Source organism: Ambystoma mexicanum, chromosome 12 (assembly GCF_040938575.1).
Source record: "Ambystoma mexicanum isolate Mex_15411 chromosome 12, UKY_AmexF1_1, whole genome shotgun sequence".
NCBI classification, from domain to species: Eukaryota; Metazoa; Chordata; class Amphibia; order Caudata; family Ambystomatidae; genus Ambystoma; species Ambystoma mexicanum.
The window spans coordinates 1,159,470,319-1,159,483,106 of record NC_090936.1 but is presented as its reverse complement, the minus strand read 5'-3'; the positions used below and the strand labels follow the sequence as shown (position 1 = coordinate 1,159,483,106).

General features: G+C 47.7%; 1 protein-coding gene across 2 annotated transcripts in view; it reads right to left on the bottom strand.

Moving 5' to 3' along the window:
• IRAK3 (interleukin 1 receptor associated kinase 3) overlaps window positions 1-12,788 on the bottom strand; it is a 155,006-nt gene that overhangs the window by 32,632 nt on the left and 109,586 nt on the right. Inside the window, exons 9-11 of one of the 2 annotated variants that reach the window (XM_069629760.1) lie at window positions 12,533-12,731; window positions 11,088-11,150; window positions 524-688 (exon numbers count right to left, since the gene is read on the bottom strand). In XM_069629760.1, the coding sequence (XP_069485861.1) occupies window positions 524-688; window positions 11,088-11,150; window positions 12,533-12,731 (427 nt within the window). The remainder of the gene's footprint in view (window positions 1-523; window positions 689-11,087; window positions 11,151-12,532; window positions 12,732-12,788) is intronic. The other variant, XM_069629761.1, reaches the window with a different exon arrangement.

Sequence of the window (12,788 nt, the reverse complement as noted above, 5' to 3'; positions counted from 1 at the left end):
AACAGGGTTGACAGTTTGATTTTGCTAGCACCCCATGAAAACAGATTGTGCGTACTAGGAGACAACAGCTAGAAGATTCTGAGAAGAAGCGGACGGCATCTACAGAATACTGTGCATGATGTCGCTGACAATGACTGTTCCTGTCTTGCCCTTCCCTCCTTTGTACCTGTACGTGTGGGATATATAAAGCACAACCCTAGCTGGGAGCAACGGAGCGATGCAAAGGGATTGCACGGAGGATTTGGGCATAGCAAGGGGACTGGGACGGGTAGGGAAGTGGCAGAGGGACACCCTCTTGTGTATGTCTGTACCCCCAAGTATTGATATATAATAAGTCTGCTCTTTGAGGAAAGTAGTTCTAGAGGATAACATCACTATCAGGATGGATGGGATTTGGTTTCTCAGATGGAGCACTGCCGCTTCCCACATCCTCCCTCTGGTTATACTTAATGATGCTACTTTATTACGCTTTCTGGATCATAAATAAATTATTTTTAAAAAGAAGGGGAAAAAAAGAACGTACTTCCTCCATCGCCGGTCTCCCTTTTTCCCTTGATGCAGCGCAGGCCACTGCCAATGCGAACAGCCTCTGGGAGACACTGTGAGGGCAATTACCAGCTTTCTGATCTATCAGGGGGAGGCAGGAATCCACCCCACTCTTCTGCACCCGGTCCAGGAGCAAATCCCTCTGCGGAAGAAGAGGAGATATGCAAGGCACACATTATGGTGGTAATACATTACCTACGATACTCCTGTCACGTGATCTTAACATGTGAAATGAAAAACAATGTAGCATTAATCATTACATCTCCTGAAAACTGACATCGAAGGCAGAGTCTGTATATTGTTGGCATCCTGCATTTACATTTTGCATAGAAGCAGTGCATTGATTCTGAGCACGTGCATTGTACACATTTTACATTTTCATGTGTATGTGCATTTTGTATAGAAGCTGAAGATGGTAAGAGCATGAGTAGAAGAAGGGTGCGTTATAGGAGTGTGTGGGGAGGGTGTATGTACTGAGGGTGTATGTCCAAGGTGCATCTGTCGTAACGTTGTGTGTCATGGGAGAAGACCAGAAACCATAGCAGAAATATTGCATTTGCCTTCAAGATACTCAGAGGCAGAAAGACAGTAGTCTGTCATCGATAGAGAGAGATGCTGGCATGCATGTGGGCAACACATCACTTTTGCATGTATCAGAGGTGCGGGTGGAGGGGCACTTTCACCTTCTGACTGTTCATAAGCCTCTAGTTAGCATGAGGGCATGACCAACTTGGAAATCCTCACACCCGGTTTAGACAGGTTGGCATGTAAAATGCAGGAGTACAACTACACCATTGCACGTATTCCAGATGAGCAAAATACCTAAGCCCCTCTGAAGCAAGAGACTTTGCATGAGAAGAGACTTGGGCACAGAAGGCCCTTATATAGAGCAAAGGAACTGAAAGCTTGTGCCAGAAGCCTGGGAGTGTGCTGTGCTCAAGAGTCCTGTCTTGTCCCGTGCTAAAACCGTGGGAAAGGGAGACACCGGCCATAACATCCTGACTTATTATTTGGGGAACACACTATTCTGTAGCATAGCGGTAAGGATTGGCAATAGGCTTTTTAGTATAGGCCCTTTTTATTTGACTAGACTCCACTAGGACTGTATTATTATTTTATGGTCGTAGCTTGCTCCCATCTTAGATTTAGGGTTAGAGTAGGTGTTCATCTCAACCATTCTACAGTTTAATAAACCCTTGAACTGTGATCACTTGTGTCTGACTTGCTTTGATACCATGCCTTCCTTACAGTATCCACATGAACCTTTGTAGTCTGCTGCTTGTCAAGACTTTGAGCCTCTCCGAACTGCCTTTTAGCTAGAGTTGTGTTTTGGACTATAAAAGACTTGCTGTGCGAAGAAACTGCCTCTAGAATCATAAGCCTTGCTAGACTTACACTAACCAACTATTGTCCTTCCTAAAAGTCACTATCTTATGTGTGCTTGAAGAGTAAATATCTTCACCGTATTTCTTCTAAGTTTCGCAGCTGCGTGTTATTACTGATAATACAATAGAACGATAGAGCTGTCAAACTCTTAACAATTGTAACCGCGAGCACTACCAACTAAGCAGTGGCCTTTTAAAAAGTATTCTAAAGTATTCTGGCTCAATTTACTAAGTATTTTAAGAAGTCTCTTGTGTAAATATAATAAATATATATTTTAATATTCATTTATTGAGGAAGTGTTTCTTTCAGTTGCTTTACTAACTGGGTCAGTGTACTTCGCTACAGCTCACATCTTCCTGTTATGATAAGCCTGACTGCTCTGCCACTCTACCAAGGTTCCTTGAGTAGTACAGACTGATACTGAGAATTGGCGATCTACAAACCAATGGGATAGCTTACTAAAGTCTTACCTCCAAGTGGAACTTTAGGAAAACTCCCCTAACCGTCTTTGAAACCATATATAAACAATCTCAAGGAAAAGCTCCAGGTCCCGATTCTGTGCCTGTAGACCTCTTTATGAGTAAAGCAATAATATCGGTCCGATTACTATTCAATGTCTTACTCAAAACAGTCCACAAAAATCTCCATCTTGGAAAGTGGTGGAGATCATGCCCATTTTCAAAAAGGGGACCCTGGGACCTATAAGGCGATCTCCCTACTAGAATCTAGCGACAGATTTTATGGGAAAATCCTGAAAACCAAATTGGAAAAATTGAAAATGGAGACTGTTGCCTAAGTCATTGCGGGCTGGCTTCTCAAAAGGGGGTGAGCAGCATAGACCAGGTTCTCAGACTTTTATATTAACCCATTATAAGAATGTGACCCGGAAGGGCGACAATTTACAGTTACTTTTTGTCGATTTGAGAGCCGCCTTCGATAGCATACCAAAGGTGGGATCATGGCAAGCTTCTATTTGCAAATAAAAGGCCCCTTCCACTGCTGCTCAAAGCGATTATGGTTTTATACAAAGGCACATCGGCAAAAGTGAGATGGGGCTTAGGCGAGGCGGCTAAAGCACAAACACCTTCCCAATAGGCAAGCGTGTAAGGCAGGGGCTGCATACTTGCCTCGCTTCTTTTTAACTTGTTTTTTGAGGGCCTGCTGACCGAATCCCTAATGAACACATTGGATGCTCCTTCTCTTGGTTGCGAGAAGGTTGGTGTTTTGTTTTTTGCTGATGTCATTATGTCCTGAATCCCATCAGGCCTTGTAAAACATGAGAACCACTTTGTTTAATTGTGCACTTCACAAATGGATATTAACATCAAGGGCGTGAAAATAGAGGTCCTCCACTTTGAGCATTTAGGAGTCAGGGTTGCATGGGATGGGTCATAGCCGGGACATGCAAAGTGGCTCTCATGACACTGGGAAGGAAACAGCATGTTAACCTTTTTCAAATTCTTTTGGGGAAATCCTCTTAATTCTAGCGATGGAAATGTGTAGAGCCCAGGCGATGGCAGCTGCTCTTTACGGGGCAGACATATGGGGGCACACCAAGATTACAGCCCCATCAGCGACTGAAAACAACTTTTTTTTAAAAGTTCTTCTGTATTCCTACGAGGTCCCCTAATATTCTGGTACATATGGAACTTGGTGTGACCAAAGAGCACTAAAAGCAGTGCTGTTTTGGGTGTGCATTTGGTCCTGTGATTCTCTCTCAAGATTTAGAGTAGCCGAAAAGGATGTTCTTTCGGACCAAAGTGCCCTTTCATTGAAATCATTTTGGCACATTAAGAGGTATTTGTACTTGCTCAATTTAGAAGAATTCTAGAGCAACCCAGAGACCATCAATGACCCCAGCAGACAGATTATAATTTCGGCACACACAGACAATGAATACCCACGAGCCTGCACCTATCAATGGGTTACCATTTTCTGTATATCAAGCAAAGTTGTCCTTGGAAGAATATTGGCATCTTATTGAAAGTGTGTTAGCGAGAGCCCTGTACCTAAAAATAAGTTTAGGTATTTTACCAATAGCGGTGGTCAAGGCTCCGTGGACTAACACGTTTACAGATGCATGCCCTCTTTGCCCTAATAAAGAGAATATTTACAGCACTTCCTATTTGTATGTCCTTAAAATGCCGATGGACAAACGAATATAGAAATGTGTTTAGCAAATAAAGGCAGTGACTCATTGATTGCGGCGGAAGCGCTCTGCAAAAGTGCTACTGCAATGGCTGACATATTTGCTGTCTCCAACTTTTTAGATAAGGCCTGGAGGCGAAGAGAGAGGTGTGTAAATACCTTGCCATAGTAAGCGCTGTGTAACATTAGTGATGGCTTTTTAAATGTTTGTTATATCCGTAAACATTATTACGCACTATGGATGGATGAATTAGGAATGTAGCAGGGATTGTTGTCTTGGAGTTTGTAGAAAAACTTCCCGGGATGCCATCAGGCAGCTTCCTTCCGCCTCTTAGTTTAGGAAGGCTCTTAGAACCCACTTGTTCGATGGAGGTGGAAACTAGGTTCCTCGGCCCTTGACTATCACTGATGCAGACCTTATCATCCCTTAACCCGCTGTCTTAGTGGTTTATGTTTTCCGTCTGTACTGTGATGTGAGCGCTCTGAGGCCTGCAGGCGAGTTAGCGCTTTATAAACATTCTATAGAATAGAATAGATACAGATTGTACACATGATAATCTTGTATGACTTATTTATTCATATATGTTGTCTAATGTATACAGTATGCCTTTTTGTCACTGATCTGTACATGGTTATGGTGTTTTAACTGCATAGTTTTTATGTATTGTGTTTAATACTTTTATGGTTATATACCAAAATAAAGTCGAACATGATGATGAAAGAGATGTGGGAAGCGGGAAGAAAGATTCCAGAGTTGTGATGATGCAAGGGAAACACGTGCATCCTCAGTAAATACTCAAAATATGATGTTGATAATGATAGGTCATTTATAATGTGCTTAATACCCAGAGGTTTCTAAGCGCGGTCACGGGGATCGAACCTATATTGCTCCGTGTTGTCTTGCTTCCAAGGCGAGCACGTTGCCCCTGAGCTATCCTCCCGAGACTATATGAGCATTATAGTGGACAATATTATCACTCATATTCTTGCGTGAATCGCAACACAGTCAGTGTCCTGACCTTCTCAAGAGGTGATTGAAGCATCTCTCAGCCAGGGAGTAATCCAATGCCAGTCCTACCCTAGAGGAGGATGGTGGCAGAGGAGAGAGCCCTAATTCCTACCCCCTGAATCCCCTACAAGTGCCAGCTGGTTCATGTACATGTAACCAGATGCCGGAAATAGAATAATAAAAACCCTGGCACCGTCTGGAAGGTTTGGAGTGTTTCTTGAGGCATCTGACAGGAGGAAGATGAAGATGGTGTTGTGATGCTCAGGAGGGCAATGCCAGGCAGAGCATGTCACTGGAGGGCAATGCCAGGCAGAGCATGTCACTGGAGGGCAATGCCAGGCAGAGCATGTCACTGGAGGGCAATGCCAGGCAGCGCATGTCACTGGAGGGCAATGCCAGGCAGAGCATGTCACTGGAGGGCAATGCCAGGCAGCGCATGTCACTGGAGGGCAATGCCAGGCAGAGCATGTCACTGGAGGGCAATGCCAGGCAGCGCATGTCACTGGAGGGCAATGCCAGGCAGCGCATGTCACTGGAGGGCAATGCCAGGCAGAGCATGTCACTGGAGGGCAATGCCAGGCAGCGCATGTCACTGGAGGGCAATGCCAGGCAGAGCATGTCACTGGAGGGCAATGCCAGGCAGCGCATGTCACTGGAGGGCAATGCCAGGCAGAGCATGTCACTGGAGGGCAATGCCAGGCAGCGCATGTCACTGGAGGGCAATGCCAGGCAGAGCATGTCACTGGAGGGCAATGCCAGGCAGAGCATGTCACTGGAGGGCAATGCCAGGCAGAGCATGTCACTGGAGGGCAATGCCAGGCAGAGCATGTCACTGGAGGGCAATGCCAGGCAGCGCATGTCACTGGAGGGCAATGCCAGGCAGAGCATGTCACTGGAGGGCAATGCCAGGCAGCGCATGTCACTGGAGGGCAATGCCAGGCAGAGCATGTCACTGGAGGGCAATGCCAGGCAGAGCATGTCACTGGAGGGTCAGCAGAACATGTGGGGTGTGTACAGTGCAAGGAACGAGTACACCTGTGCAGGCAGGCACAGAGTGTGCAAACTCCCGCACCTTCAAGTCACAGATGTGCTGTTGATTATATCGGAGCAGTTACAATGCTGAGCGATATCAACGCAATAGATCCCGGTCTTTAATATCATACAAATGATTTATTCATTTGCATCAAGATGAAAGATATCCATTAGCCCTCAGCTCTGCAAAATGTAAGCAGCTGTGGCGTGTCACAGTTATTATCATTTTCCAATCAAGGGACCAAACTCCTAGGAAGCCCGACCAAGCATTAGGACAGGGTCAGACCAAGCATTGGGACAGGGTCAGACCAAGCATTGGGACAGAGTCAGACCAAGCATTAGGACAGAGTCAGACCAGGCATTAGGACAGGGTCAGACAAAGCATTAGGACAGGGTCAGACAAAGCATTAGGACAGGGTCCGACCAAGCATTAGGACACAGTCCGACCAAGCATTAGGACAGAGTCCGACCAAGCATTAGGACAGAGTCCGACCAGGCATTGGGACAGGGTCAGACCAGGCATTGGGACAGGGTCAGACCAAGCATTGGGACAGGGTCAGTCCAAGCATTGGGACAGGGTCAGTCCAAGCATTGGGACAGGGTCAGACCAAGCATTGGGACAGGGTCAGACCAAGCATTAGGACAGGGTCAGACCAAGCATTAGGACAGGGTCAGACCAAGCATTAGGACAGAGTCAGACCAAGCATTAGGACAGAGTCGGACAGGGTCAGACCAAGCATTGGGACAGGGTCCGACCAAGCATTGGGACAGGGTCCGACCAAGCATTGGGACAGGGTCAGACCAAGCATTGGGACAGGGTCAGACCAAGCATTAGAACAGAGTCAGACCAAGCATTAGGACAGGGTCAGACCAAGCATTAGGACAGAGTCGGACAGGGTCCGACCAAGCATTGGGACAGGGTCCGACCAAGCATTGGGACAGGGTCAGACCAAGCATTAGGACAGGGTCAGACCAAGCATTAGAACAGAGTCAGACCAAGCATTAGGACAGGGTCAGACCAAGCATTAGGACAGAGTCAGACCAAGCATTAGGACAGGGTCGGACAGGGTCAGACCAAGCATTGGGACAGGGTCAGACCAAGCACTGGGACAGGGTCAGACCAAGCATTAGGACAGAGTCAGCCGGGTTTCCTGGGGATCGCTTCGGGTCAATTGCAGTTTTACTCTGAGAACATAGTAATGAGATGGGGCGGAGCAACATTACGGAAGCACGCCGGCTCTTATACTCTCCTCCGTGACGTATGGACCAACCTCCACCAAAACAGCCCAGCCTGGGCACTACCAGGGCTCTTCTGCCACTGAAGTGAAAGTCAATTCTTTGAAATACCCAGACTCGCCATTAGTGCAAAGGGTTGCTTCAATGTGACAGGCCACGGCTCACAAACTACGCTAACCTGGCCCCTCGGCCTTACTGACTAAACAAAACGTTAACATGTAGGCAGATCCACTTCCACCCCACGCCATCCCCCAATTCCCTCCCTTCAAATGTTCCTTCCCCCAGGACTGTCTGGCTGCTCCCTGGGACATTTTACTAGCATACGTACAAGCTGGCGGTCAAATGAAAAGGAAAAACAAACACGCTGGGCCTCATCACAAGTTTGCCAGTCCGGTAGTAACAATGCCGGTAAGCTACTGGCACCGTTGCTACCGGATCAGCAAACTACGAGTTCTGCTCGCGTCTGCCTTTGTCCCGCCAGGTCTGACCTGGTGGGCGGACCAGCACCCGCGAGCGAGCATGTCAGATGCACCGGCACCATTATTAACGGTGCCGTTGCATCCGGCTTCCCCATTCCCATTGAGCCCCGTGGGGCTCATATGGGAATGGGGAAGAATATTTTCCAGCGCCCGGGAATGGGCGATTACCAGGTCCGGCAAGGCCGTAATGACCTGGTAATTGCCCATTCATGGGTGCTGGAAAAATGTGCAAGTTTGGCAGCAGCCTGCCGGTTTTACCGGCAAGGCTACCGCCAAACTTGTAATGAGGGCCACTGTCTTTTTTTTGTCCATGAAGTGTAAGGCCCCTGAGCACTGCAAGCCAAGGGCACTTTCCCCCAGCACCACCCCCTTGTGACGGCCCCGCCCCCCAACGCTACTTCATGAATGAATCTTGGCCTCTGTACACCGTGAGGTCCATGGTGGACCAATCCTCTGTTGCAAAGCATATCTCATAGTTTCTAGGGTTAGTGGGGCACGTCATACCTGTGCAGGATTCCACTTCCCAGGGGTCTCCAACCTGCAGCTGTCCAGATGTTTCAGACAAAAACCTCCATAAGCTTATGGAAGTTGTAGTCCAAAACATCTGGAGAGCTAAAGATGGCAGACCCCCCCACTGATCTCCGGTCAGACGACGGGTCAAGGCCACACATCTGCGTGTGTGTCAGGAGAGGATGGTACTGGGTAGGCCAGGAGGACTGGGGAACACCACCTACTCCATGAAGTAGGCATATGATGGATCCCTGAGACTCCCTTGTCCATCCGGAGCCTTTGTACTCCGTGCAGCCCCGACAGCCCTTTGCCGGCCAGAAAATCAGGGACGTGAGCATCCTGGAAAACAGTGGCCTATAAACCTGCAATCGCGGGCATCTGCGAAGGCCACCATGTCAGTGCAGGTTACCTGGTTTCAACACAGACACATGTCCAGGAGTTTAGCTCGCAGGCCCTCATGGGCCTGGTCTGCCGGCGTCCATGGTCAGAAAATACTAAAAATACTTTGCTTACCAAATGCCAAGAGAGAGAGAGGAGAATGGGGATCCTCCAATTCAAATACATTGTAAATCTAAGATGGCTGAAGGCGGAGGAGAAGATGCCGAGGAGTATTAATGTGTGATTAGTTGGGAGAAAGTTGAGTGAAGTCTGAGGAGAAGAGAAAGTTACAACTGGAGAGTAAGGTAAAAAGACAGAGTGTGAATGACAGAAGAGGTGGAGCAGATGAGTGTGGCGACTGTCGAGGAGGAGAAGAAAAGAGAAAGAGGAGAGATGGTGGAGGTGCAAACCATGAAAATGAGATGCAGAGCTGGGAAGGGGCAGCAAGAAATGTGGCTGGGCAAGACCTAAGCTTCAGTAGAGGCTCCTGAGCTGGCGGAGGACAGCACGCGTGACGGTCAAAGAGCCCAAGGCAGAAGACCTGGTGGTGACAGGTTTCTCTGGAACCGAGGAAGAGAAGTGCAACATCCTGGTGAGGTCTACAAGAGCCAAAGTAGTCAGCAGCCCAACCGGCCAGGAACCCGGAACTCTGCGTGTGACTCTTTTCCTGCCAAGAGGGGTGAATTTAAGGCAGAGAAAAGGAACCCTGAAGTCTGCAGGTGACTCTTTTCCTGCCCAGAGGGGTGGATTTAAGGCAGAGAAGGGAGGACAGAGAGAGGACCATGCTCCTAAGAAAACTATGACTAGTTTTCGTGTTTTGTAACAAAACACAAAAACCCCACCAGGTGACTCCAGTTAACCCTGGTATTATTATTAGTGTTATTTTCTGGTGCTCCTAACAAAACCCTGACACATTATCAGCAAGAAATGAAATATATTCATGGTGAAACCAAACATCCAGCTGGTTTTCTTCGCTCACGGACAGTGTGGAAAGACAGACTAACCAGCTGGATGTTTGCTTTCACCAATGATACACAAGTGTATCAAGGCGCTTATACACAAGTGTTTCAATGCACTTGCAAATCTTTTATGTATGATTGCATGTTCACTTCTCACACGGGGTTCAATACAGATGTAGGCCTCTGCATCCGGTGGCCCTTAGGCAGGCACAGGGCCCCGACTGTGTCCATTAAATATATGTCATGTCTTGCTTATAGCCAACAGACAGAATAGCTCTTGGTGTGCATACCACCCACTGTACAGAGGTCGAAGTGTGCGGGAACTAAAGCGTACGATGTTCGACTTTTGGAGAAAACCTATCATAGTTCCTGGACAGCAGCGAAGGGCACGTTTGTTTTTGTTTTTGCTTGCCCGCCTACAGGGGATTCGAACCTGAACACTGAGGGGATACTTCGGTGTCACATCTTGTTGAGCTGTCCTGCAGGTGTTGGTTTGCATTTGTTTATTTCAATAAACTGTTTGGGACATAGCGCCCATTCCCGAGCTGCCACACTGCCCTGCACCGAAGTGATCATCGTTTGGCTTCTGGATTTAATCACAGATTAATATTAAATTGCTGCAGGCACACCTGTGTGTGCAGGCACTAGGGCGGGTGAGGAATTGCTATTGTCCTTAGAATGTCCTTAATAGATGAGAATGGTGGGCGATTAGAAAGAGGAGGGTGCATAAAGCTGCATGCGATGGGGAGCGGGGGGGGGGGCAATAACAAAGTAATGCGGTGTGGTGTCGCCATTGTTCATTTGTTCAGAGGATGAGTCCTCTGTTTGTTGCCTTTAATTAGTGGGCTGCGACCCACGTGTGCGAAGAGGCGGGGCTACCGCCAAAGAGGCAGTTCGAAGCTGATACGCATGAAGTAAAGAGGTGTTGCACCCCAGCTCCTGTGGCGGTGTATCCTTGTGTGCATGAGGGTGACTGACTGGCAGCGTGAGGCGGTCCACTCACGAGATACTACATGGGGGTCGTTTAAGATTTATTTTCTTTCTCGGGGTTTCTTCAGTCTTGATAGTTCAGTTGCAAAACACAGTGTTATTGTGGCTGGAGTGGAGGAAAGGTAGGACCCTGGTATGGATTTTTTGGGGAGAGCTGGGGACGAGGGTGCATATGGGGTCATAGGGCAGCGGCGGGGCTCCTATTAACCCACACACAACCCCATCATGTTTTACCTGCAGGGCCAGGACCATCAAGAGGCCATGCAGAGGGCAACCACAACGCTATACGAATACCCAGGCGCATAACATAACCGAATATTTAATGAATATACTTATTGATTGTTGGACTGTGTTGCAGCAAAGCAAATATTAACAGAAAGTCAAAGAGACATTTGGAATGCACAAGGATCTCACCAGTGAAACGTGGTATGGGTCCTCCAGCACTGCTTCGTAGCCCGTCAGAACTTCCATTATTACCTGGTAAAAAGGCAGGGAAGAGTTACGCCAAGGGTTCTCCTTGCACAGAACAATAAATGAGCAGGAGAAACTGATTCCAGTAACCATAGCAACGAGTGCATCTTTGCATCATTCTGCCGGATTTTTGGCGGGAAATGTTGTAATGGCCTCATACATGAAAGTAATAAAACATCCCTCTTCCTATTAGAAAAGCAGATCACAGATCAAGCGAGAAACTATCACAGAATTGTAAAACAGAACATAATCAGAAGGTTTTTTTTTGTTTTGTAGTTCAGGTTGGCTATTGCTATGTACTCTGTACAATTAAATAATGAATTGGATTCCTGAAATGAACGAAGCAGTGACGTCTGTGGTGCTGCATTGGGTGAGACAACCATGATTTATTTTTGCCCGGGTGTAGTTTAAAGTAGTGGGTGGTTATCCCCACGCTCTTGGATGCGCTAATGTGTGACAAAGGTAAGCGGATGGGTAAGGAAGGCATGCCATGGTTGGAGATCCCAGAGGGAGTAGCAAAAGCTGGAGGAGTGATCGGAGAGGCGGCTTCTGAGATTCAATGCGGTGAGGTGCATGGTAACTCCCTTATGGTGCACAGACCCAAAGGGCCAGGACGGAATGGGATAGGTAGTGTTAAATGCCATCAAAAGGGGATCTAGAGGTTATCATAGCGATCATGCGAGGGCGGCCGTATGCACAGAGAGCAAGAGGAATGTTGTGTTGCGCCAGAGGACCCCAGCAAACGAGCAAAAGGGGTTACCAGCGCAGACATCCATGGTGGCACCTTTTCCAGAAGGATGCGCTCCACTTCTGGAGATCCTGCCTCCAGAGTGTTAGAGAGTGGGGGCAGCACAGACAGGGTCATTGGGCGAGGGGCATGAAAGGAGAGGGGTGTAGAGGTAGAGAGGTGAAAGGTGCAGGCTGTGTGACCGACAGTGGCAGGAACATTTCGACTGTTTATATCGGAATGCTGACAACTCATCAGAAAATACTTGATATGGTTGTGCTAGATTTTGATCACGTGCTTTGCTCTGTAAGACAGGTAACCCGTTTTTATTATCAGTACAAGAGATACTGGAAGTGACTATCTGTTTTTCTTCTAGTCGTCCAGATATCAGCAATGGCTGATGGCTTTAGCAAGCGGGCACCTGACCAAACAACTCTCACCCACATAGAAAGAGAAAGAAACATTGAGTGAGGCGGGGAGAGAGGGATAGAGAGAGCCCTAGCTCAGGGTACGATAAGCCGGATACAGCTGGTCTTCCAGAACATTCTAAAGGAATCCAGATAGCGTCCACAACACCCATAACTGCGTGATTACATTGAAAGGAATAGATCTTTAAAGGACCCCCTCCCATTTCTGTATGTGTGTGAACGCTTCTACTTACAATGGCGTAGCTGTACACGTCGGTTTTCGTTGACAATTTGCCTTGTCGTATGTACTCCTCAGGGAGGTGTCCCATGGACTTCCTGGCGCCGGGGTCCATAATTATGGTGTAGCTCTTGCTAACCAGGGGAGACCTCAAGTGGGCACTGCCAAATTCTGAGAGCTTTGGCTGCAACTGGTCGTCGAGAAGTATGGTTGCGCTGTAAATATAATCGATACAAGTGATGCAATAGCAGTAGACTTAGTAAACGGGGTGC